This window comes from Empidonax traillii, unplaced genomic scaffold, assembly GCF_003031625.1.
Source record: "Empidonax traillii isolate 1590-97213 ecotype Southwest subspecies unplaced genomic scaffold, ASM303162v1 scaffold619:size634076, whole genome shotgun sequence".
Classification (NCBI taxonomy): Eukaryota; Metazoa; Chordata; class Aves; order Passeriformes; family Tyrannidae; genus Empidonax; species Empidonax traillii.
This window is the reverse complement of record NW_020955812.1, coordinates 67,687-94,563: the sequence shown is the minus strand read 5'-3', so window position 1 is coordinate 94,563 and position 26,877 is coordinate 67,687. Positions and strand designations below refer to the sequence as shown.

General features: G+C 38.1%; 1 protein-coding gene across 6 annotated transcripts in view; it reads left to right on the top strand.

Moving 5' to 3' along the window:
* ADAM22 (ADAM metallopeptidase domain 22) overlaps window positions 1-26,877 on the top strand; it is a 128,836-nt gene that overhangs the window by 83,315 nt on the left and 18,644 nt on the right. For 3 of the 6 annotated variants that reach the window (XM_027898706.1, XM_027898705.1, XM_027898704.1), the window contains exons 11-27: window positions 616-782; window positions 2,697-2,781; window positions 3,235-3,325; window positions 6,435-6,486; window positions 8,298-8,397; window positions 12,223-12,294; window positions 12,826-12,918; window positions 15,004-15,084; window positions 15,351-15,401; window positions 15,665-15,728; window positions 16,105-16,210; window positions 17,319-17,435; window positions 18,137-18,305; window positions 19,287-19,395; window positions 20,345-20,435; window positions 21,799-21,816; window positions 24,743-24,850. In XM_027898706.1, coding sequence (XP_027754507.1) covers window positions 616-782; window positions 2,697-2,781; window positions 3,235-3,325; window positions 6,435-6,486; window positions 8,298-8,397; window positions 12,223-12,294; window positions 12,826-12,918; window positions 15,004-15,084; window positions 15,351-15,401; window positions 15,665-15,728; window positions 16,105-16,210; window positions 17,319-17,435; window positions 18,137-18,305; window positions 19,287-19,395; window positions 20,345-20,435; window positions 21,799-21,816; window positions 24,743-24,850 — 1,574 coding nt within the window. The remainder of the gene's footprint in view (window positions 1-615; window positions 783-2,696; window positions 2,782-3,234; window positions 3,326-6,434; window positions 6,487-8,297; window positions 8,398-12,222; window positions 12,295-12,825; window positions 12,919-15,003; window positions 15,085-15,350; window positions 15,402-15,664; window positions 15,729-16,104; window positions 16,211-17,318; window positions 17,436-18,136; window positions 18,306-19,286; window positions 19,396-20,344; window positions 20,436-21,798; window positions 21,817-24,742; window positions 24,851-26,877) is intronic. The other 3 variants (XM_027898709.1, XM_027898708.1, XM_027898707.1) reach the window with 1 other exon arrangement.

Here is a 26,877-nt window from a genome sequence, read left to right as displayed (position 1 = left end):
ATGATGCTAAATTGGATGAGATCTGGCTCTTGCACCTCACACCACTAGAGTATTGCTAGAAAAAGAAAAGTATTACTAGAAAAAATGCTTGAAAGTATTTGATGTGCAGTGTTAACCCCCAGCATTGAAAGGATGACCTCTTTTTCCTGATTCAACCAGCATAGGGTTAAATACTCCTGTAGAGGTGTACAACAGTAAAAACCATGGTTTTATAGATCACTATTCAGTATAAGAGAGCCCTTTATGTGTCACTGGTGTGAGCTGGATTTATAAAAGACCCATTAATTCCAGATCTTTGTAGTATTTGAAATGGTTCTGTATTAATTTTTCAGAAGTCATATCTTTCTTGCGTGCACCTCTGCCTGTGTAGGACCTACAAGGGATCTTTTTGCAGACTATGAGAGCTGATTGAAGAATTAGGCCTAAAATTTAGATTTTACTTTGTTTTCATGTTTGTTGGTTTTAAGGGAGATAAAATCGCCTGGGAGAAACTAAATTGTGCTAGAAGAAGCTAATTACTTAGTTATGTAAAAATACAAGCTATTACAAAAAAGGGTAAAACTCACCTTTGTTCTATTTGACATAATGTATTTGTTCATTCTGTTAATGTACTAGATATATAAAGAACAACTTAACACCAGGATAGTATTGGTTGCCATGGAAACCTGGGCTACTGATAACAAGTTCACCATATCTGAAAATCCCTTGGTGACCCTACGTGAGTTTATGAAATATAGGAGGGATTTTATCAGAGAGAAAAGTGACGCAGTTCACCTTTTTTCGTACGTAACCTCGTGTGATGTTTTATTACTGTGTTTTTTCTTTCCTTGGGGGTTGATTCTTACAAGTGGCTCATGCATCTCCATTCTGTTGTGTGTGTAATCCACATAATTCAGACAAAAAGTGTTTTGGGTGGGGAGGTGGGGAAAAGATAATGCACCAATTGCCTGCCAATGCAACTAGAGGTTTGACTCTCATTTTAGTTTTAATGTACTAAGACAGAGCTGCATGTGCTGTAATCCTTTGTTATTCTGTGCAATTACCTATCCACAAGAGCAGATACCTGAGGGGTCAGAGTCTTCTGGCTGGCTTCTTCAGCAGCAGAGCATGGACGGCCCGTTTGTATTATTTAAAAGCAGAACATTAGTTTTGAAACCAATGAGATTTCCTGCTTAAGTGCACTATGGCCTGCTTTACTGAATGACCTGCATGCTGCAGGATTACTGAAGTGTTTCAGATCCTCCAAACAGTTTGTTCTCCCAAAATATTTGAGCTATAAGAAAAATGAGAGGAATGTGTTTTTTTTCTAAATATCTTAATTGTTTTGGAAATAAGATTGATATAACAAAATGTATCTACAAAAATAGAGGAGAGGTTCATGGCTGAGATTTTTGATCCAAAACAGGCCAAATGAATATCTTTTGGGGTTCTTTTTTCTCTCTGCTGACTATTTTAGAATCCTATGTGAATAAACTTGACCTAAAATCTCACCTTTACATGGCTATGGTCATGGTATGGTTCCAGGATACCCAAGCCCAGTATCCACCCTCTCAGAATTTTTGCACGTGCTTAATTACTGTCACTGATTTCTGCCATGAGGAAAACTAGTAAGATCTGCAAGTGGTGCTTGCAGATTTTGGTTTCCCCATGGCTCAGATCTTTATCTGTTAAGTGGGAATCAGGTTTTCTCATATCCTTCACGTATGTTCTCTGGTACGTTGTAAGGTCTTTGGGGGGAAGTCTTGTTCTTGTGAACATGTGTGGATTGACTACCACAGAAGAGAGCCTGATTTGGCCTGTAATGCTAATTCTAGTGCTATCTATAGCACCACCACCAATGATGTTTGAGGTATTGCATTCATAGATTGTTTAGAAATAGTTTCTGAAACTAGGTCTGTGAGTGAGACATGGCTAAGTTGGGAGGTGAGGTTAGCCGGTGTGATGGTACGGTGGTTACAAATGTACTTTCAGTTTCAGCACAGTTAGCCCATAGTATTGCATCTTGATGTTTTTCTTATTTTTCTGAGAAAATTAACTTGCCAGGGCTCAGACGGATCAGTACTCTCAAGTGAAGCAGATTATATTTTGTCTCTAGTAACTGGCAGTCATTCATGCTGATGTGGTCAGTGCCAAAGAGGCGATTAGGTTTAGGCTTGGAGTGCATCTGTTCCTTAGATGAGACAGGCTGTAGTTTCAGGGAATTTTCACCTACCTCTGCACCTTCCGCTAATGCATCTCCCTACCAGTTTTACCATCAGCATTGCCCAATTAGACAGTGCCATTTTTCTAGTCCCCCAGCACTGGCAGCATGATGGCCTCTCCTGCACTCTGCCTGTAGCATGTGCCAGCAGAAGTCACTCGGTGCAGTAGTATGTCAAGAAAAAAAAGGCTAGTGAGATCCAGGTGATTTGGCAAAATAGTCCCCTTCTTCTTAAGCTTTCTTGTATTCAGTATTCTGAGAAGGAGGAGGCAAGATGGTATAACTTTTCTGGAGATAATTTGTCATGTGAGGTTTTTGAGTGGTTATCTGTTTTTCCCAGTTTGTTTTTGCACAGTTTGCAGCGTGGTGGTGGCAACCAGCATTTGCAAATGCCAGCTTCTCATTTGGAAATCAGAAGGGTAGATACTGGAATAGATAGATGCAAAACTCATGACTGGTCAGGGTAAACTTCCTTTTCTTTTCCTTTTTGTCAAAGGGGGAGTCGATTTCAGAGCAGTCGAAGTGGTATAGCCCACACTGGTGGAATCTGCTCCTTGCTTAAAGGCGGAGGTGTGAATGAGGTAGGTGGGGATACTGCTGTGAGCAAAACGTGGTGGAAATTTATCTGTACTGGATTATCAGTGCAGACGTGTTCCTCAAAATATTTTTCTCTTTCTTTGCTGATTCACAATTTTAGTGCAGCTCTAGAGAAGGCACATCTCAGTGAGGAGGGATGAGTGAATAAAGTCAGATATAGATTCAAATGCACTTCTCAGCAAGTTCTGCAATATCCTGTCATTCATATTTGCAACCACAATGGCAAGAAATAAACAGACTTTCTCTTACTTAACTTGTCCATCAGCTGGTGTTTAGTTTTTCTCACTTTTCCATTATCTAGCTACCCTACAGTAAGAATGCTTAACATTGGGCATGTGATTTTGGCTCTTATTGCTTTGAAGTGAGAAAAGCTTCACTTGAATCTGAGATACCTGTATGTAACTGATTACTTTTCCTACCTTGCTTATTTCTTTCAGTTTGGAAAGCCAGACTTGATGGCAGTTACTCTGGCACAGACCTTGGCCCAAAACATTGGCATTTTCTCAGACAGAAGAAAAATTATAAGTGGTAAGGTTATTTGTTTTTTCACTCTGTCTCAAAAAAAAAAAAAATCTTAAAATGTGGAGGATCTTACCAGTATCTCTCTGACATGTGTTTCTTCCTTCTGTTTCTCACAATGTTGAAATATTTTTATTTCTTGTAATAACATGAGAAGGGACAGACATGATCACAGCCAACATGGCTTCATGAGAGGAAAGTTCTGCTTATCAAACCTGATTTCTTTTTATGACAAGGTAACCCGCCTAGTTGACCAAGGGAAGCCAGCTGATGTAATCGTTTTGGATTTCAGTAAAACCTTTGATACTGTCTCTAACAGTATCCTTCTAGACAAAATGCCCAGCATACAGCTGGATAAACACATCATGCAGTGGGTGAGCAATTGGCTCATGGGTTGAGCGTAGAGGGTAATAGTGAATGGGGAACATCAGACTGGTGACCTGTTTCTGGTGAGTTTCCACAGAGCTCCATCCTAAATGACTTGGATGCAGGACTGGAAGGGATACTAAGACAAGTTTGCAGATGACACAAAACTCAGAGGAGCTTTTGACCCTCCTGAAGGCAGGTAGGCCCTACAGAGAGACCTCAGCAAATTAGAGGACTGAACAATCACCAACCATAGGAAGTTCAACAATGGAAAGTGCCGGATTCCGCACCTGGGATCGGGCAACCTTGGATGTTCGTACAGACTGGGGAACGAGATGCTGGAAAGCAGTGCCACAGAAAAGGACCTGGGGGTCCTGGCCAACAGCAAGTTGAATATGAGTCAGCCGTGCCCTGGCATCCAGGAGAGCCCGCCAAGTCCTGGGGGCATCAGGCAAAGCATCACCAGCCAGTCGAGGGAGGGAATTGTCCTACTCTTCTCTGCACTGGAACAGCCTTACCTTGAAACTGTGTGTAGTTTGGGGCACTGCAATATAAAAAAGACATTAAGCTATTAGAGAATGTCCAAAGGAGGACAACAAAGATGGTGAAGGGCCTTGAAGGGAAGCTGTATGAGGAGCAGCTGACAGCACTTGTTCTGTTTAGTCTGGACAGGAAACTGAGGGGAGAACTCATTGCAGTTACAACTTCCTCCTAAGGGGAAGAGGAGGGCCAGGCACTGATCTCTTCTCTGTGATGACCAGTGACAAGACCTAAAGGAAGGGCCTGAAGTTGTGTCAGGGAGGTTTTGGTTGGATCTTAGAAAAAGGTTCCTCACCCAGAGAGTGGTTGGGCACTGGAACAGGCTCCCCAGGGCAGTCGTCACAGCACCAAGCGTGACAGAGTTCAGGAAGAGTTTGGACCATACTCTCAGGCATAGGGTGTGACTCTTGAGGATGGTTTTGTGCAGGGCTAAGGGTTAGACTAGATGATCCTTGCGGGTGCCTTCCAGCTAGGCATATTTTCTGATTCTTGATATCATTAAATTCCACTATTTAAATGCTGTGATATTCCACTGCTCATAATTCCTGGCAGCACTGGTGTCACTGTTTCATTCAAAATAAACCATAAAGATATCTGCCACTTCCATTCATTTCATGGAGATTGGTGTTCCATCCACAGACCAAACGGCTGCTGTCTTACAGCACAAAGGTGGAAATATACATTATTAGGCCTGGGAATGATGAGGAGTAAGCTTAATACTGTTACGTGGAATAGTTTGACAATATAACTTTTTCTGTTTTCCTTGATAGATTTCTTCTTGTAGATTTCCCAAATGCCCAGTTTCTCTTGTAGATTACACAAATACCTTGTATTTGCTGCCCCACTGCTACCATTTCTCTGCTGTAACGTTGGTATTCAACTTACTAACCCCTGTTTATATGCAACGCTTTAATTCAGATCTTTGCCATCCTGCCCACAACAAGCACCTCACCCTTCCTCCTTCCATGTTATATTAAATCCCAGTCTTGATATGATTAAAATAAAAATACAGTTTTGAAACAATTTAGATGATGAATTGGAGTGTTTACTTATTGGATCATGTGTACTTATGTGGCTTAAAAAAGATAAATTACTATTTGAAAAAAGATGAATTACTATTTGAGTAATAAAACTCTGCTTAGGTGGATTTTGTTTACAGACATAGTAAAGAAAGTATATAATGCAGGGACACATCTGCATTTAAAGGATTTTGCAGATTATGTAATTCTAATTTTAAAAATACTCAGAAATGTAGGGCAGATATTCTATGCTACAGACATGTTCAGCATTCATTTCCCACCTGCATATTTTGGAGCTGATATAGGGGCAGGGTAAAAGTGAAAATTGTAATAGTGGTGATTCCCTTCCTCTATGGCCGAGGGAGGCAGGACACTGTTTTGGTGGGGAGAGGGGAGACTGCAGCTGTTGGACAGAGCCTCATTTCCTTTCTAACTGTACTTTTAAAATGGAAGCAATAAACTGATGTTCAAGTGTACAGTAAGGCAAGTTATAGAATGTGCATTACAAAGGACCTCCACTGAAACAGAAACAAGGTACAGTATTGAAAGTGGAGGAGTGAGACCAAAGCAAAGTGATCCCAGGCAGGCTGGCAGGGCAGAAGGGAGGACAACCAGGGAGTTGCTTGGCGAAGGGAGGGAGAGCAGAGGAAGAAGCTGATGGATCTTGCCATATTGCCTTGTGTTTACTGACTGTTTTATTTTTTTTTTATCTGCTTTATTGTTAGAGATTTTTTTTTTAACTGAAGATTTCCCCAGTCACATAAGTGTAGTCAAAGAAGAGAACTAAAAATTAGAAGGGTTAAAATGATTCTTTTTTTTTTTACTCCGAAAATTTTGGAATTGAATATCATCATGCAGGAGAAGATGGGAGAGTTGGCTCATGGTTTGCAGGTACTGAAGGCTGACACTGCAGTTTCCCTTAACTTTGCTTTAAGAGAAGGAAATTAAAACAGGGCATATTTTCAAAGCTCAGAATTGGGTAGAATCATGTATAGTTTTTAGAAAAAGTTTGGCAGTGTGCACTGATACACTTACACTAAGATGTGCAACAAACAAAAAAATTATTATTTTCAACTTGTATTGAAATATGAAATGGAATTGAGTTCAGTATGTTTTTTGTGATAAGAAGTTTGTTATTTTGGACTCACAAGACTCAAGGTGTAACTTTTGACTTTATCTTTTTCTTTTGTCAGGTGAGTGTAAGTGTGAGGACATGTGGTCTGGATGCATAATGGGAGATATGGGGTAAGGAATTTCACTAGAGGAAATTCATATGCTTCATACAGGGACATAAAGGAAAGGTGTGAAAATGTTTGTCTTTTGTGGTTCAGCAGAATATTTGTGGTGATTAATTTTTCAGAAAATAAGGTCTTAACTATATACCTTAGATACCTTCAAAGAAATGTGAGAATAAGTGACTTAATGAGAGAATATGTGAGAATTTTGGTGAACGCTGATTTAACTCAAAGCACAGGGCTCAACAGTCAAGCCAGGTTATTGCAAAGAAGCAGAAACATGTGTAGCTTCTTTGCTATTGAGTTGTGGAAACAAACAATGGCACACCCTAATTCTTGAAATACTATGATCAGATTTCTGAAGTATGTCCCATTTTTAGTGTTTCTGTTGGAATCTTTCATCTGTATCTATCATTTTTTTATCTCTCAAGTTGTGTGATATTGTCAGAAAAAAGCGCCCCCCATTGGAAGCTGAGTGTGCTTATACCCACATGTAATGTCACTGAAGAGATTTTATCTAAGAACTAGTAAATCAGCAAATTTTTGCTACTGATTGAAACTTGATACCTTCTAAGATATGTATACAGGCCTTAATTTTTATTATAGGCTTGTCTTTTATCATGTGAACAAGTTAAACTGTAGTCTAGTTTTAGATGTAGACAGTGCTCCAGGTTTTTTAATTCATTTCAAGTGGATCTGCAAATTTTCACAATAGCCTTGTGGTCAGAAAAATTTTGAACAAAGAAGTGTATTTTGTTCGAAGCTTTTTGAAAGTGTGAATGTGTGCATTTTTCACCTTGATATACCTGAAAACGTTAGGTAGGATTTTTCTGATTTTAGTATATTAAAAATCAAACCAGAGAAGCCTTATTGATTCTTATAAAAGTGTTTTCTTATCTAAGGGCCTTAAAATTCTTTATCTGAAGTTCAAACCTTTCAAATAATTAGGGACACAAAAAAGCCTTTTATTTATCTAGTTTACTGATGAATGTTCGTGAATTCCACAATCTGTGTAGTGTTTAGACCTAAGTTATAAACAGTAGGGATGGAAAGGGACAGTTATCACTCTGGGCAATGCAGGATAACACTTTGGCTAATATTTTTTTTATCGTGTGATAAGCTGATAGAGGAAAGCCCTTGAGACTCCACAATCTGCTTGAAGCATAAGTACTTTCATGACTACTCACCTGAATATAAAGATCACTGAAGTTGCTTTGAGAAAACTTATTTCCCTGTGGAAAGGATCCATGCAGAGATTCATATGGTTTTTAGGTGTGTCTCAGGTTGGCTCTCTGTACTCAGTTGAAATTTACTGAGTGGGACACACGATAGGGGGAAGCTGAAATGTTAGGTGGTGTTTGTTAGAAACATAATAAAAGGGCATAATGCTATTACATAAAAATTCTGTGGGCCAGGAGAGCAATTTCCTCTAAGAGGGAAAGAAAGTAGGATCAGTCTTTGTCTCTTGCAGTATGTATGGGAAATGAATATATTTCTGAGATCAGGCCTGTTAGTGGAACAAGTCACACTTGTGAGAACTACACACTGTATAATAAGACTTGTGGTGTTTGACATGTAAAAGTTTAGTGAAATGTTCTAAAGCTCTCATTTTCCATGAGCTCTATGTCATTGTTGAAATTTCCTTGTTATTAACTGAAAGGATTTCCAACTAGATAGACTTATAAAAAGTCACTTTGACTCTGAACAGCATGCTTTTATACTTTTTCTAAAGTATAACACTATATTTCTCCTATTTTGAAAAAAGAAAATACAGTGTAAAAAGCACTAGAGAAAGTAATCCTGCTACCTTATTTCTGTCAGGTACTATCTTCCAAGCAAGTTCTCTGAGTGTGATATTGAAGAGTATCATGAATTTTTAAACAGTGGAGGTGGCGCCTGCCTTTTCAATAAACCAACCAAAGTAAGCATTACCTTATTGTTGAGTATTATTTCTATTCTATTGCTAATTTAGATGAAACCAAGAAAAATGAAAATTATAATATTGGAAAAAACACCTGTAATTTCTCTATTTCTGTATTTTTTTCTAAGTTCTAACTATTGTGGTAACATATGGATCTAAGTAGATTATTTTAGTTCATTGTAGTTTAGAAATCATATTTAAATAAATTTTTAATAAAGTGGTTTCACGTACAACAGAGTTGCCACAGCCTTTGATCTAGAACCACGCCTCGTGCAATTTGTTCTGAATATTGTAAATACAACACATCTTTGTATTATATATTTGTATTATATTATTGTATTGTATTAGGTTATATATTACAACTGACTGTATGTACTGAGGCTTCAAGTGTCTTGGTAAACTTTTGCACAGCTTGAGTTCTGATTTACACTGAATGTCTTTTGGTACAAATCTCTGGAGTCTGAAGTTGGATCGTTTTTATTTCACATCTGTCCCAAGATGAAGACATGACTTCTGTAGCCTCTGCAGGGGGTGCATCGCCCTACCACCAGACATTTAAGGGAGGTAAATACAAAGCAAGGCTAAAGAAACTCCAGCCAAGATGCAAGGGCTTCTGCAATGGAGGATTTGCAGCAGTGTTTCAGTATATTCCTGGTCTGTTTACTGAAGCATGTGTTAAAATGTGAAGCAAGCAGGATAATGGTATTGACTCTTTTCTGTATGTAATTAATGTTAACCTCGACTTAATGGCTTTCTTTCAACAAGCAGAGGAAAGAGGCTAAGGGAGAAAGTGTGGAAAAAAGACTTGATAATTGAGGTGGTCATAGATGTAAAAGAGAAAAAAGTCAGTTCAGGAGTGATGCACGTTCCTTCGAGTGCACCTGAGAAAAAGTGCATTCTTTGACAACCACAGAGTTTCAATAAATGTTAGAAAGGGAAAGAGAAGGCATCAAATCTGGACAAGCTGAGCCTGCTTTTATCCTAAAGGTCTCTTTTCATGAAATAATGTATTATTAAAAGTGGAGAGAAAGCACTGTAATTCATTAATAAGATGTAGGATTTCTAATTTGGAATGTAGCTGCATTTTAAAAGTTTGTTAAGGGTGGAGAGAAATACTGGTGGTTTTATTTCTTTGCTGAGTGAATTGTTTACATAGTGTAATGTGTCTCACTTGATCCCAAGCACAAGTCCTATGAGGAGAGGCTGAGGGAGCTGGGGTTGTTTAGTCTGGAGAACAGGAGGCTCAGGGGAGACCTCATCACTCTCTACAACTACCTGAGAGGAGGTTGTAGCCAGATGGGGGTTGGTCTCTTCTCCCAGGCAATCAGCAATAGGACAAGAGGGCACAGGCTTATGCTCTGCCAGGGGAGGTCTAGGTTGGATATTAGGAGGAAATTTTTTACAGAGAGAGTGATCAGACATTGGAATGGACTGCCCAGGGAAGTGGTGGATTCATCGTCCCTGGAGGTTTTTAAGATGAGACTGGATATGGCACTTAATACCATGGTCTAGTAACCACTGTAGTGTTGGATCAAGGGTTTGACTTGATGATCTCAGTGGTCTTTTCCAACCTGGTTGCTTCTATGATTCTGTGATCTTGTTTTAGTGATTATTTAGTGATTTAGTCTGTCATTTGAAAAAAAAAAACACAACAAAAACTATTGCCCTGCTCCAGTTTAGTTTGACAGTATTTACAATTTATTTCTAATGGCATGCAAAAATGTGGAATTTAGATGTGGAAGCCATGGTGATTCACACTCTTTTATATGTTGTGGTTGGGTTTGTTTAAAGGTGTTGTCAATGAATGTCTGTCTAATTCACAAAGCTGTCAAAGACGTATTTCCTAGTAAGGGTGGTGAAACACAAACTTACTTTTGCTTTTCAGGAATTACAACATTAAGGAAAGCTGATGTGACAAGATGCAGTGTTTGACAGTGCTCCACTGTTAAATCAGTTACAATCCTAAAAATTACATCAATGACTGCTGAAGCAGATTGAACATATGTGCTTTTCAAAGGAATGGATGAATAATATAAATTTGGGGAAAAGATATGCAATTTTCTCTTAATGTGTTTTTTTTTTTCTTCAATTTCATACTTAGCTGTCCCTATATACTGTAGCAAATTGGCCCAATATTTTCACAGAATCACAGATTATACCTAGTTGGAAGGATAATCGAGTCCAACCCTTAGCCCTGAACAGGAACCATACCATGATCCCAAGAGTCATACCATGTGCCTGAGAGTATCATCCAAGCACTTCCTGAACTCTGTCAGGCTTGGTGCTGTGACGACTGCCCTGGGGAGTCTGTTCCAGTGCCCAACCACCCTCTGAGTGAAGAACCTTTTTCTAAGATCCAACCAAAACCTCCCCTGACACAACTTCAGGCTCTTCCTTTAGATCTTGTCACTGGTCACCACAGGGAAGAGATCAGTGCCTGTCCCTCGTCTTCCCCTCACAAGGAAGTTGTAACTGCAATGAGGTCTCCTCTCAGTTTCCTCTTCTCCAGGCTTGAACAGACCAAGTGACCTCAACCACTCCTCATACGACTTCCCCTCAAGGCCTTTTCAAGGCAGGATACTCTGTTACTGCAGTCTCCTTGTCTCTGTTGTGCAGCCCATCTAGAGATAAGGAAGAAGTTAAGATGTCTGGAAAAATACATAGGAAACAAACAGTTTTAACAACTCTTTAGTAACTCTAAAAGATTATTGCTTGCATACATTTTATGTTAAATTCTACATATGCATATAGAATTTCTTCATGCTGCAGTCAAATTTCCATTTCAGTAGGGGGATCTAATAATAGCACATCAGCCTGTGCCAGGCTGTGGTTTGTGGCGCAGTGAAATTGTGAGGGGTGATGCTCCATCCTGTGGTCTACTGACAGAGAGGCAGCAGGTGGAGAGAAATGCACTCTACACCATGAATGATGTACTTGTGCAGATGGCTCCTAAGTAGAGTGGTTTTTGGAATGATCCCATTTTAATTGGAGAACTTAGAGGACAATTTGCAAAATTTTAATCTGGTGACACACTTCTATGCCTTCTTATTTGTTTTCTTTTAGAAGAATTATGTGTTGTAATTTTATTGAAACTGGAAAGAACAGAATATAAGTGTCTAAGTGTTCATTAGAAGAGAGTATAGCACACAGATATACAGATTTAGATATTTTAAGTTACAGTTCAGTGGGAAGACTGAAAGGAAAGGGAGGAAGTCTCACCAACCATACTTCCTCATCTCCCTTATGCGATACATGCTTATAAAAAACTGCTGCAAGTTCCCAACTGTGGCAGAGAAAAAGGGAAAGAAAAGTCCAGCTACAATAAAAGCTGACAAAGAAACCCAACCTCTTGACTTTCCATGCCTTTCTAAGCCACCTACTACCAAAGGAGAAATTTTTTGTGGGTTTTCTTCTGAGCTTACAGTGCAGGCTTTAACCTTTGAGCCCTCATCACTTGAATTTCAGAACAACAGCAATTGCAGCCACTATGAAGATTATGAAAACATCATATTGTTTTAATTTTCTTCTTTTATTGTCACATCTTTTGATTTTCATTGTAATTTCTGCTCAAACTGAATTTGCTGTAAAACTGAGACTTATACACAGAAGTTACTGTGTTACTGGGCAGTATTGCTGAATTAATTTGAAGCAGCGTTCATTCTTGGTACACCTCAGTTGTGTCCTTTTAGTCTGTTTCAGACTGGATACTGTTTTTTCAGTTAATAAATTTAGAGTGCTAGGTAAAAAGCCATGTTGCACAGAGTAAATATGACAATGATTCCCTCAGGAGAGACATGCCCTTTGATTTCTGAATTTGCCCTGCAGCTTCTGGATCCTCCAGAATGTGGCAATGGCTTTGTGGAAGATGGAGAAGAGTGTGACTGTGGGACAGTAGCGGTAAGTGCAATGCTTTTGAAACTAGCAACTAGATTCTCCAAGACTTGGTGCTGCCCGTTGCTGCCATTAACAATAAGTGGGGGAGGACAAGCAATGCAAAGGTCCTGTGCCAAAGAATTAAAAATTTCTTACATTTTCCATCATGTTTAACACAATGTGGGGCAGCTTTTCTATTTTATCACCACATAAATTTTGAAGAATAATAATAGTATTAGTAATAGCTTCCTGTGCAGAATCAGGCCTTCAAAGATGTTAAAGAAAGTATTTTCCTAGATGTGAACATGACTCTGTTCAGTGCTAAAATATCAGTATTTGTTAATTGACAATATGAAGTTAGAAAAATTATTTTCTATATTGCATAGGAAACAGCAGTTTCATGCCCCACAAGTGCATGCCTGTTTCTTCTTCCAGGTGCCTAAAAACCCGATTAAAAATCCGTTCAGGTAGCATGCTAAGACAAGAAGTAATAAGAGAGCTTGGGGCTCATGTGCTTTTCCCATGTATTCTGTTATAAGTGTGTGTGTTCCTCAGGAGTGTGCCAGGGAAGGAGGAGAGTGCTGCAACACTTGCACCCTGACAGCGGGTTCCCAGTGCAGCAACGGGCTTTGCTGTCGGAAGTGCCGGGTAAGGGCAGTGACCTTCACTGCAGCATCCTGGTGGGAAAGCATCCAGGTGGATGCAGGCACCACAGCATGTGTGTTTTCCCTTCCAGACCTTGTGATCACCCTTCTGAAAGCTTGCCTTTTAAAATTGGCTGAAATCTGATTTGTCTGGGGCTATACTCTGTCTTTTAGGCTTGGCTTCTTGGGCCAGGGACTGTCATCAAATGCGGAGGTAAATTAAATCCTTCAAGTTTCAGATAAGTTTTAATCAGATTGAAGTTCCATGAGATTTCATTAGATGTCCTTGTGCCATTCCTGATGCCATACATGCTGCTCTGGATTTGCCCCATGAGACTAAATGGTAAAATTGTACCACAGAGGGTCTGAGAAAAGGATACAGTAACAAAACCAAAAGCACAGCTAGCAGAATTGTTCAGAAGGGTTCATCTAAAAGACACATGAATTCAGTTTCAGTTTGGTCTGCCTGTGTCTCCTTATGTTTGGATTGACTGAAATGCCATTGAGTAAAGGAAACCAAGCCCTATGTAAACTGTAAGGTATTCTTCCTGATATATCAGTAAATAGTAAAAGGAGGTTTAACCAGATCTTGGCTGTAAGAGAGCCCAGCTAAATATGACTTCAAATAGTTGTTTATACTCATTTATTAATAAGAATAATTAGTATTAATGTAATTAAAACTCTGGTGTACTATGTGTGATATTTTTATCTTTGTCTATGCACATTTGATGGTTTCATTTCCTTGGGAGGATCATTAGTAATAACTGTGGAGCACATTCTTGGCTTTTTGTTCATCCTAATGTTAAAAAAAGAAAAAGCACAGATTATGCTGGAACAGATCACATTTCCCTTAGCACATTCCTTTTTTTAATGCAATATATAAAAAAAATCAGCAGATTGCCAGTGTGGGTGAATTTTGTTCAAGAATCCAAGTCACATAGGCAGTACATTAAAGACTATCAGAACAAAACTAAGCTTCTGAATACCTACCTTATTTTTGCAAAGAAGACAAGGTTTTATTTACATAGAGAGTGCAAGAGTGAGCAAGTGAACAGAAAAGTAGAATTTTGCAGAACAGGTATCCCCAGGAGGTGCTAATCAGGACAGCTCAAAAGACCATATATAAAAGTTCCCAAACTTAGAGTTACCTTCCCCTGTAATACCCTACCTGAAAGCAGGACTGAAGGACATGGTGCATGTACATCCCAGCATCCTATAATGTCTCTGACAACGTTCTTGTCTGTGTTTTTTCCAGAGACTGGTAGGAAAAAGAAGCTGAAGGCCCATGAAGTACCCTAGTCTAGCTCTTCCACTGAATGTGCCCCTTGGCACCAGCTGTGAAGTTATCAGTTTTCCCCACCAAAATGTATATGTGTGCAGATCCAAAAAAAAAAGGAAAACTCACAGAGCTGCAAAATGAACTGGGTATCACAGAGTTAGGGAAACTTTCAGGAAGAAATAAGGCATCTGTAGTATGTCCATGACCAGAAGCACTACCAATTGTCATAAATGGGGTGTCTTCCTGCTTTTCCAGGTCTTGAGACTTAGCACATTGAAAAAAATACGGTCACTTGGAAAATTGTGTCCAACTATACAGAATTCAGTACATTTAGTAATAGTTTCCATTCTACAACAACAGTGGGGGGATATGATAGCCAAAGTGTTCATCCATGGAGCTCTGTGGTGTTCTTCACCCTTAGAGAGAAGATCGGGATCACTCTTTTTGTATTATGAAGAAGAGTAAAATAGTCATACAAAGGCACAATGACCTTGTCAGGATAATGCTGTAAGCCACTGTGGTATTGGTTTGATAAATCCCTGGGGTTCTGTGCCCCAGGAGAGCACTTCTCCTGCTTGGTCCCACACTTGATACACTTGGGAGGGGGTGCCTCAGAGAGTGGTATGACTTGTACCACTAAAAGGCTTGAGTGGTGCAGCAATCACACTACAGAAAGGAAAGTCTTTCCACTTCAGTTAGCGCATGAATATTTCCCATTTTTTATTTGAGATAAAGCTATAAGGAAACATTGCATTTAAGGCAAGATATGGAGAAATGAAGACACTAATTTTCTGTCCTTTTTTGTTCCAGTTTGAACCTAAAGGAGTTCTGTGTCGAGAAGCGGTGAATGATTGTGATATTGCAGAGAACTGCACAGGAAATTCTAGTCAGGTGGTTTTTGTTTCTTCTATCCAAGGATTAAAAATCCCACATGTAGTCTCGCAATCACTATGAATGTTACTGTTTTGTTACAATCACTATGAATGTTACTGAATGTTACTGTTTTGTAAAGTAAGGTCTATAAAAATTGTGTTAAACCTGTTGATACTGAAAAAACCAGCATGATACTGAAATAATTTTTCATATTACTTTTGTTGGATACTTGACTTTCATGCTTGTCTGATCTATGATCTATTGCTTATTTTATATTTCTGTAGTGTTCTCCTAATATTCATAAAATGGATGGATATTCATGTGATAACAAACAGGTAATTAGCACTTCAGTTTGTTTTACGTTCTTTCTGCTGTTGTAAATGACTTTTTATAGATTTTGTTTTAATATCTTTGGAAGTCACCTGGAACAGTTCTGCCAACATTCATGAGCTAGTCATATTTTGAATGAAAAAAAGGTAGAATTACATATTAGCTACCTCAGTAGAAAGCATGTGACAAATCTGTATAGTAAAAAATAAGGTTCTTTTGAAAATCGAATGATTTGAAACCTTTTCAGTACTTTCTTCTTTCTTTTTAGGGTATTTGCTTTGGAGGAAGATGTAAAACCAGGGACCGGCAATGTAAATATATCTGGGGTGAAAGTGAGTGAATGTTACTGTTTCTATGTTGGTTGTAATTCATGTGGCTTGAAAGGGTATTGTAGCTAGAAAAAATTATGGAAGAGACATATTGAGAACCATTGAAAACATCTAGAACTGTATGTCCCTCCCACTCTCCCCCCTTCATTTTATCTTTCCATCCTCTTTTCCAGCTCTATCTGTAGTGTTTGTTAGCTTACTGGTGTTTACTCTGAAGTTTGAAATTTAAGTTCTCGTTAATAATCATCTGGGGAGCCTATACTCTTTAGTTTAGACTCATTAGGCTCTGTTAGGCTTCATTAATTAATTTCAATGTCTTCTGGACATTTTTGACCAATAAACCATCATCATCTTAGAAGAGGTTTGTTTCTGTTTTTAGAAGTGACGGCTGCTGACAGGTACTGCTATGAGAAGCTGAATATTGAAGGAACTGAGAAAGGAAACTGTGGAAGAGACAAGGAGTCTTGGATTCAGTGCAATAAACAGTAAGTTGATCTGTTCAGAAAACAATTAGTATGAGTTTTTTGATCCCTGATCCATTTCTTTAGCTAGTATGAAGAGGCTCAAAAAGCCTCTGTATGGATCAGATTTCTCCTGGCCGTCTTCTGTGGACCTTTGTGCAAGAAATCCTGGAGGAAGCAGAGTGTAGAGAAGAGATGATCTCTGACAAGAGAGCACTATCTGAGCTTGGGAGAACTTGAACCAAAAGTGGTCCTAGTACTCTCAGTGAGGCTTAGCAGTGAGGGGGAGCATAGCCTGTGGTTTCACGTCTTGATGTGGTCACTTTTTATGCTGTGCCATTGCATTGCTAAGTTGTGTTCACTTTTCATTGTATTGTAACTTTCCAAATATATTCCTGCAGGTTCATGCATAAACCATTGTTTCACATTCTCTACTTATGCAATTGATTGTTTCTCTCTGTTTCTGAACCTCTCACCAGTCCTTATAAAACTGTTTTTTTCAGATTTCTTCATTCTGTCAGTGACATTTGAATTCTAGTTATGCCTACTGGTGAACTTATGTCTTTTCCCACCTTTCTGTGCAGATTTGATAACCTTACTCCTGTTCCATTACAAATTCATAAGTAAAAAATATTCAGTAATATGTGAGATGCCAGACCCTACTATTCTGACAGTGCAAAAGTCTCCACACATGAGAAATAAAGTCCCTTCAACAGTTGAATTAAATTTCATGTCTGTAGTTCCCTTGCATATGTGTCATATGAGAGTTTATTTAAAATCAGTATTTATTGTTGCTCCTCCATGGACCAGTTACTGTATTTAAATAGGATAGTAGATCAGTTTGATAGTTTAATCAGTTTAATAGGATAGTAAATCAGTGGTTTGTTCTTGACAGCTTCCTGCTTGCTATTACTCAGAGCGTTTTTGATAGTGCATAATAAAATAAAGATTTTTCCCAATCTAAGCTTAAGGAGAAAAATTTTCTTTGGAACCACATGGGAGTTATTGTCAGTGGGAGAAAAAAGGAATAACAAATATGTAACCAAGAAAGTGAAGAAAGCCTTGTATTTTTGATTGTCCATTTTAATTGAATTTTATTTTTTATGAGCATCTTTTTATTCTTTCAATGCAGGGATGTGCTTTGTGGATACCTTCTGTGCTCCAATATATCCAGTGTGCCCAGACTTGGGGAGCTTGATGGTGAAATCACAACATCAATCTTGCACTTTGGAAGAGTCTACAATTGCAGGTATTTGGAAATCCTGAAAACAGAAAAATTAATATCCATCTTGCATAGTAAATCCAATTTCTCATTCCTTAGTGCAGAAAAACTATTTCTGTGAAGTTTTTTCCCTGTTAACACATAACCATTATTCCATTTCAACCTTTGTTAAGTTTCAGGAAATTACCTGCATGTGGGGTGTGCAGCTGTTTTGCAGTCCCTTCTGTTCAGTAGTTAATTTTGCCCATAGAGATGTAATGTTCTTCTCAGACCCTTTGATTTTACATTCTTTACTATTTGTAAAAGTACTTAATGTACCTAAAATATTTAGACATATGCCTGCACTGCCAAAGCTAACTGGCAGCTTAATTTGTTGCTATATGTTAGATGAATCCCAGTTATAGACATGGTATATTTTCATAGTTTCGTAGAACTGTAAGATGAAATAAAGTCCTAAACAAGTAAACTCAGAGTTTTGTCTAACTCTAGCTCTTTTACAGGAAAAATGGTCTTTGTTTTCACCATTACATTTGTTTGATTAGATATGCTATATTTTGCTTTGTTTCATGTTAGAGACTGAGATAACTTAAGCCAATACTTAGTCTTACCTAGTCTTGTGTGTTGTATAACGCAGATAGAAATCAAGGCAGCAGCCCAGAACCCAGTTTCTCAAGTAGTCCCATCTAATCACAGCACAAGTCTTCAAGATCCCCTTGGTTGTCTTGCAGTGGTGGCCACGTGAAGCTTGATGAGGAGACGGACCTGGGCTACGTAGAGAACGGGACACCTTGTGGGCCGAACATGGTGTGCCTTGACCATCGCTGCCTCCCCACTGAGGCCTTCAACTTCAGCACCTGCCCAGGCACTACAGACAGCCAGATTTGCTCAGGACATGGTGTATGTTCTTGTACTCTTTAATCCCTTTTACTGTTTTTGCTGAGTGCCTGGCATTGTGTAGTGTACCAGACTGTACAGGCTTTTCAGGAAGCCAGCGGTATGACTCTAAAAGTCCTTATGCCAGAGAAGTTTATCAAAAGGAAAAAGAAAGGAGGCACATAAGTAAACATAATGCATTCCCATCTAGGCATCTTTATGTGTATGTGTGTAAGTATATACATACTAATTTTACAAAAATTTTATCAATCAGTGTTTTTACTATCACTTTTGCTAACTTGATTGATATTTCTTCTGGCAATGTAGTGGAGAATAAATACAAAGATTTTATGAATTGAGAAACTTGATTTTCTGTTTTTCCAGATATTCTTTTTAATTACCTCCTTATTGTGTCAATAGCCAAGATGGTTTATAAAGTTGTTGGATTTTGTTGGCTGAGAGTTGCTTTGCTCTGGAGGAGAAGGCAATGAACTGGCTTTTGGCTAGTGGTAGCTGCTCTGCTTGGTGCACAGCCTGTGGCTTTGCTATGGCCCTGGCAAGTCCCTATGTCCCTCACAGTTTGAAACAGTGTCCAGGTCCCTATGGCTGAGATGAGATCAAAGGAGTTGTTCTTTCTTAATGTCTTTTGTCTTGTACACTGTATTAAAACTCCCTTTTTAATCTGAAATGAGCCACTTCATCATGTTTTGTAAAAAAAAAAAGTCCTTGAGGTCAGAGTCTCCCAAAGCAATTATAAATGGCTCTATTAAATATAGATTACATTAAAAGATATTAATGTACTTAATACATATTACTTCTATTTATATAAAATGTAATAGTACATTTAATACATTTATATCTAATACATAAATTAAAATCGCTATATATTAAAATTTTTTTTGTAAAATTTTGTGGGCAGTCAACATCAGTGCTTTATCACTGTACCTATACTTTATGTATTAATTATGGGAATGGATTAATTTTCTGATTTTTTTCTGGCTGCAGGTTTGTAGCAATGAAATAAAGTGTGTCTGTGACCGATTCTGGGGAGGAGATGACTGCAGTTCTCGCATCAAAGATTATCTCTTTTTTGATAAAGATGCCATCAATAAGGGTATGTTGTTATAACTTTTACCAATAACTGAAAAATGTTGGATTTGAGGAAGGTTCATTAAGCAAAACTAGGTCTCCTACTCTTTCAGTTAGCATACAACATGCTGCACCATTAGGAGCCTTGTTCCTCTCTCTTCCTCCCACAGCAGAAGCACTCAGTGCCTGTAAATGAGGCCTCAGACCTGGATTTGGATGTGAATGGTGCTGGTCACAAGCACATCTTTTGGAACTGGTACCAGCGTGTGCGATTATACCTTGCCTGTCCCAAACATCTGAGTGGCCTTATTACATGTATTAGTGGATCAGGACGAGGAGAAAAGTTATGGGGCTTTTCATATCCAGAGGGAAAGGTCGTGTTATGTTGGTTTTTATTTGTAGTGTAAATATTTTATTACGTGACCAGTGCCCAGTGTGTTAGCACACAAATTTTTAGCTTTTACATTTTTTGGATGAAAGTTTTTATTTGGCTTTAGGCTTGCATACAAGAGGAAGATATATTATGGAAAAAAGAGCATGTAAATGTTTGGAATTATAAATCCTCGTAGGGGGGACAGTTTGCCATCTTTCAGAATACGTCTTTTGGTTAATTTACTCAGCTATGTGAACAAAACCAAATAGTCACTTTTATTGCAATGTAAGCATGTATTTGCCAGGCAGATTGTAAGGATGTAAGCCACAGCAGTTTAATATTGATAACATTGTATTGATGTACCTGACATGACTTTCCCATGTAGCAAGTGTTCAGTTAAGGGATTAGACACAGAGGTCAAAGCTTGATATACAGGTGATCTCTTATGTCCATGCTATACTTCAAGATTATATCACTGCTTACAATTAATCAGCCTAGTACAAGTTGTTCAAGCAGGTTTTTGAAAGATGATGCATTTACTGGTTTTGTGTATTCGTCTCCTAAAACACTGTATATTTTTCCCTCTTTCTTGTGTTTCCAGGTGTGGTTAGCACAAATATAATAATAGGGGCTATTGCTGGCACCATTTTAGTGTTGGCTCTCGTTTTAGGAATAACTGGTTGGGGTTACAAGTAAGTAAGTTTTGTTCTTCTTAATAGAGTAAAGAAATGTGTTTATTTCATCTGATAGCCAATTATGTTATGAAAATAACAATCTAAAAAAATCCTACTTCAATAATATTTATACAGGGACATTTTTATAATACTAACATTTTTCAAGCACTTCTTTGATTTGTATGTGTTTTTGGAGAGCTTGATCCAGGTTTGAAATTTATTGCTCATTTTGGCATTTTTGTGTAGGTTTTTTTTGGTGTGGTTTTTTGTTTGTTTGTTTGTTTTTGTTTTGTTTGTTTGTTTGGTTTTTTTTTGTAAATGATCAGATTATAATTTTTACTGTATCTGACAAAGGAAATAAAAAGAATGCAGTCTGATTCAATTATCAATTTTTCCTTAAAATGAAGTAAATTTAACAAGATTTGCTTTCAGTAAAGCATTTAACCATATGCTTCCTTAAACAGATGTTTAATTTAGTCAGTTTAAGCTGAAATTTATTCAGGCACATTTTTAGGTCAGAAAAATCTGTAATTTGCAAATAAAGTGAAAGTTCTCTCCTGGTGTAGAGCTGTCAGTGCTCACTGAGAGGCAAAATTCTTTATGGCAGCCTGAGTGGTCTTTTTTTGTTTTTCTTCTTTTGTGGATTTTTTCTAAAAGTAGAGGGATTTATGGTTCTTTGCTTGTAATAGAAAAAGATTCAAGGTACTAACTTTATCCTCTGTTTGGGTGAGAGTGGCTCTTGAGGTCCTTCCTCTCTGAGTCCTTGGTGTGCTTGGAGGGCAGGGTAGGTTCAGCTGCAGACAGTGCTGTAGCTGGGACATGGCCCCAGTGGTTTGGCATAACAAACTGGCACATCCCCTGCTGATCTGCTAGGCTGTGGTAGGCTGAGGACAGCTCAGATATAGGTGAGGAAACAAGCATTTGGAAAAAAGCATGAAGATTAGGATAATAAAAAGGTAGGTTATGTTGTCTTTGTATATTACTCTCAGTTTCTGGCAGCATCTGAAAATCTGGACTTCTCTTTTGTGTAAAAGTCCAAAAACTAAGGGCTCAGTTTGAGATCAGATCTAGCCAGTAGGATTAGTTTTTGGAGGTGGAGAGCAAGAGTGCATCTTTCACTAGCAGCTTCACAATAGATAAACCCATCATGAACTGGGTCTCCAACTCAAGCACTGACTTTGGCCATCATCATGATTTTTCTAGGTTATTCTGATTTAATAGTTTTTTAGGTATGTTTATTTGAGAAGTGTTTTTGTAGAAATATTTTGAACTAGAATTTCATTCTGTATACATTGCTCTTCTTGTTACATTTTTTTTTCTCTTACTGACTTGTATACTAGTAACTCATTCTTCTTTCTTTCTCTTCTCTTTATATGGAAAGAAACTACAGAAGACAGAGGTATGTGATAAAAGTAATGGAAAGTATCTTAGAAAGCTCTGAAAATAGCGTTTCTTTACTCTTGTTCATATACATGCTCTAAAGAAAATATAGTGATGAATTATTATATTTTAAATAATATTCGCTTGAGCATATGAAATTGGTATTTATTCTATAAATAAATTGCTTCAAATCCTGATTTTACTGGACTCAGTAGCAAAAATAATGTTTACTTCTGCAATAGACTATTTTATTTAGTAAAACAGGAGAATATTTCTGATAAGCGAGACTGAAAATTGGCTATTAGAGATGAAAGTGTTCTTGGGAGGAGTGTTCAGTTCTAGGAATTGAATAATTAATATTAGCATGATGTTCAGGAGCCTTTTGAGACAAATTCATTACTGGAGCTTCTTTGCAGTTAAAAATACAATGCAGTTAACTTGCTATGTGAATGAAGAGCCCATTCTTTCCCGTCACCCTGTTCGGTTGATGTTGTAGCTAAAGCATGGTACTGTCTTCAGCACAGGGCTGAGCTTTCATCATTTCAAGCTTGTGCAAAAACCCAAACTGTTCCTAGTGACTTGTGTTTGGCTCCTAGAAGACCACCTCCCTTTTGATCAGACATCTGCCTGGCAGATGGGTCTTCTGGGAAGGAGTTGGCTCCTTCCTCTCCCAGTCCACCAAAGATAAGAGGGTTTCTCAAATTCCCCTGTTTTCTGCCTGTACCATTGCCTTCTAGTCCAAGCTGCTGCTTTGTTTGTTGCTGCTACCCGTTGTGCTTGTTCTCCATTTCTCCTTGTGTAGCGCTTTCTCTGCCAGGCTCAAAATACTTGTGAAAGCAAAAAAGCATTGCCAAGTGCTGGTTGTGTGCTACAAGGTCAGATTGGTGACAGGTGCAGTAACAGGAAAAGGGCAAAGTCAAGCCTTATGCAGAGGTTGATGGGTAGGAAATGCCACCCGGCACAAGGATGGCAGAATTTAAGGGTTTGGTGCTGCTTAGTGGAGTGTGATGTATCTCTAAGTGCAGATTAACATGGCCATCAGGTCGCTCTACTGTGGATGTTTCAGTATTGGCTGACAACAGAGCAGACAAAACCTCAAAGCAGAGAAGGAGACCATCCCTGTATGTTTGCCTTGGAATATTAGAGAATTTTTCAGATATCCTGATCTCCAGAAATTAGTTTATGGCCAGAGAGCTGTGAGTTATGCAGTCAGTCTGCATACTCAATCTGCTGTGTCTATGGGCATGGGCAGAGTGGAAACCAGCATAAACTGAGGCTTCTGAAGGTAATGGAGGGCTCTGCCACTTTAAGGATGATGAAGATACTCAGTAACTAAATCTCCTTCATGCAGAAAATGAAGTTCTGTAGGCTGACTTCTGAATAGAATAATGTTGATAATTTTGGATAAGTACAAGGAGTGCTCCAGAAATGGAAAAAGAAGACATCCACCAGATTGTCCAGGCTGTCTTTTTTTTTTAATTACTAATTTTTTATTGTTTATGATTACTCCTTAAGTGAAGAGGAAAACAAGCCATTATGATATTTTTGAGCATTACATAAGGGATGATACTTGGTAGCAGTAAGCAACTGAAGCAAGTAAACTGAAAGTAGCAAGAAGAGCCAATTAGCAAGGATTCTGCCAGCTGGGATGGTGTGGCTGTAAAGGGCACAGCTATATGGGAGAAGTTATATCTGATGGAGTAGCAAGAGAGCAGTTTGCTAGAGGAACCCTGGGGAGCAGAGCTGCCCACACCGAGCCAACTCTAAACACATGCATGTACCGGCTGAAGAATGGGATGAGAAATGAAACTTGAAATGTGTTAGAAGATGGAGTGTGGAAGTGCTGCATTATACTAATGATTTATGTGCTGTGTAGTTATATACTTGAAATATTTTAGGAGCATTAGAAATTCAGATATGGAATGGAGAGATCGCAGTTCAGGTCTGTAGTTGGATACAATCTGAATGTGAATCCACCCAATAAATGTGCATCTTAATAGGGGCAGACTGAAACAAAACGGCCTTGGAGAGTGCAAGGCTGAACAGATGCTTAAGTTGATGATACTATGAAATAGCCAGCTTTCAGAGTAGCTACTTGTACTTGGGAGGATTTTTCAACGTAATGGAACTATAACTGGATATTTGTATGGCAGGTTTTTTCAACTGGGGATGAATTCACCAACTACAAAAATGTTGCATAACTTGATTAGAACTTTCTAATGCATAGATAGTTTTATGCACCATAACCAAGCCTCTCATACTGGAAAAGGATAGCCTGTTATCAGATACATGTGACATTATTTTTGTGTGTCTTGGCAGATTGAGTCTACTGTGGTAAGCAGGAGTAGGTGAGAATCTCTGACACTGCTGTTAGTTCCCCTGCACAAGAAATCAGTTAAAAAAACTGGAGGTTTTTATCCTCCTGAGGTTTAAATAACTCAACAGGTTGCTATTCTTTAGATCAATAATCATCACAAAAGTTAAATGGAAAGTGTCTACCTGAGAAGGAAAAAACATTTGCTTTTCTTGAATTCCTTTTTGATGCAGGCATGTAGTCAGCTCAGGCTCAGTACTGGTGCTGCATCTGGGAGTGCTTTTTGCAACCAGCATGATGAGCCATTTGAAATGTCTGAACTGGTTATCCAGTGTCTCAAGAAACACAAACTGTTCACTTTGAAAGTTGTGATCAGGATTTACCTGTGAAATGCTCCTTGTTTTCCCTTATCAAAACCACATAATCCACTTTTCTGCACTTAACAGAAGCGCGTGGGAGTTTTCTCTCAGATGGTTGCATTATGTATTAGTAGCCTTATTGTGTGTGGTTAATGGGTTTCCTCAAGGATTGCTATCCTTACCTCTTTCTTTTAAACTAATGTTCATGCATGTTTGTGTGTGTGCCAGTTCCTGTCATGTTTTCTGACTCTGCAATATTTATTATACTTTAGACAAATACCCCAGGGAGATTATGTAAAAAAGCCGGGAGAGGCCGACTCTTTTTATAGCGACATGCCTCCTGGAGTCAGCACAAACTCTGCATCTAGTTCTAAGAAGAGGTCTGCTTTTCTGTCGCATTTTCAGATTTCTACCTGTTCCATCACCCATTATTCCATTAGTCAGAACATTTCATTGTTTTGCAGCAGGTTTGATTCTTTCTTCTTTCTTTGTGGAGTGTTTGAAATAGCATCCTTTTTGCTTTGATTACTGATTTTTTCTCTAATGTCCTGAGCTACTAATTATTATGATTAGGCTGGAATAAAAAAGTTCTGCATTGTGAACAAATTTTTGTTTAATCAAATTTTCATCGTCTTCCTACCTTGAGAATTATTTTCAACCAGACTGCAGAATAATTACTGGCTGAAAAAAAATTAAATAAAAAATCCACAACTTTTTTACTCATGGTCATGTAATCAAAGGAAAGGAACACTGTCTTGCTTCAATAATGGTTATAAACATAAAATGTTAAATATAAATGTTATTTTTATATCTTTATTTGTCAGTGTCATTAATTCACTGTGTTGACCTAGACTTCTACTGTCTCTTATTAAAGATGATAGTGCTTGCATTTTATTCCACTTAGTAGACTAGTATACTAAATGGTCACCAAGTGTTATTTTAGAAAATAATTCTACAAAGACTTTCTGTAGTTTTTGGTTTGTTATCATGAGAGAATCAGATTTTGTCCTTGATCTGATTTCATTAATTCTGTTATTGTTACAGTTACTTAAAACTTCCAAAGTTTTAAAATGGAAAATTCATTGAAAAACATTGAGAATCATTTATATTTGCTAAGGTCATGATGCTCCCCACCCCTCTGCAGTTAGAGATCCTGTAATTATGAAAATCTCCAGCTAACGCTGTAAAAAAAATTGTGAGAAGCACTGTGTCCTAGGAGGAATTGACAGTCCTGAACTGCTTCATAGGAAAACTGCAATTCTCAATTTTTGTCTCACTAAGCAGCCTATAACAGTTGATGAAGCTGTTTTCTTTGCTGTTATTTCAATGAAAGTAAAGAGGAATGTATGGAAGGGACACATTTTGGCATAGCCACTTGATCCTATTGCAACTTCATTCAGTTTGTTCTAATGAATATGCTATTAGGAAAACTCTAGTAGTGATTAATTAATGATTTCTAATTTTTAAATGCAGTTTTTAGATATGTGGGTGATACATTATTTTTTTTTTTCAGGAAACAAACATTAATCTTAAATGAATCACTGTTTGTGTTGGAGATTTTTTTTCATTTGGATAAAATTTTGAAGAAAGTCTTGGGAAAGCAAGTTTTCATAGTTTTGTGTATCAGGTTCAAATACTGGTTAAGAAAAAATTTCTTTTTAAATGAATGTAACTTAATGTGTTTCTTCTTTCATTCAGAATCTATGTTTCTTTTCATTCTTCATTTATTTCATATGTCTCTGTTTATTATTTGTTCCAAAAAACCAATGGATTCTAAGGTCTGTCTGTACTAGAGAGTTTTGTTGTTCCCCACCACCAGTTCAGGTATGTTGTGCCACTGTCAAGTCTGGAGAAGTAAGTCTGACAAATATTCCATTGACATTGTGATACAGCTGACATAGTCCTTCCATTTTAATGCCCAGAGTGCTATTTCCTACCTTCTGAGCTGGTTTTGATTTGCTCTGTGTGCCGGTATGGATGGCATCTCCTGGGAGATGTTAGAGTGGCTGGGCTGTTAGCTGCCTGGGCTTCTCCATGCTGGAAAGCACTATGAAATATTATTTGGATTCAGAGGGTTTTCAAGGATTAAGATGTAACTTTATGATAACTCTTGCTGTTATGAAATAGCAAACACCAAAAGCGGTATATAGCAAGATATTCCTGAACCTGAAAATAGACTGTGAGGGGGAGAAAATGTTTAAAAATCTGTCAGTGGATCTGTTGGTTCTCAGACCTTTCACTCTGTAATTAAGTTTCAATTAATGAAACCCTGAGTGTACTTCACTGTGGCTGTGATTAGCTTGTTTTTTTGGTAACTGATGAGCATCTCTCAGATGCCTGCCCTCCAAGGAAAACAGAGACTGAAAAATGCAAGAGTATCCAGACTTAAAAACTACAGAAATAGTTC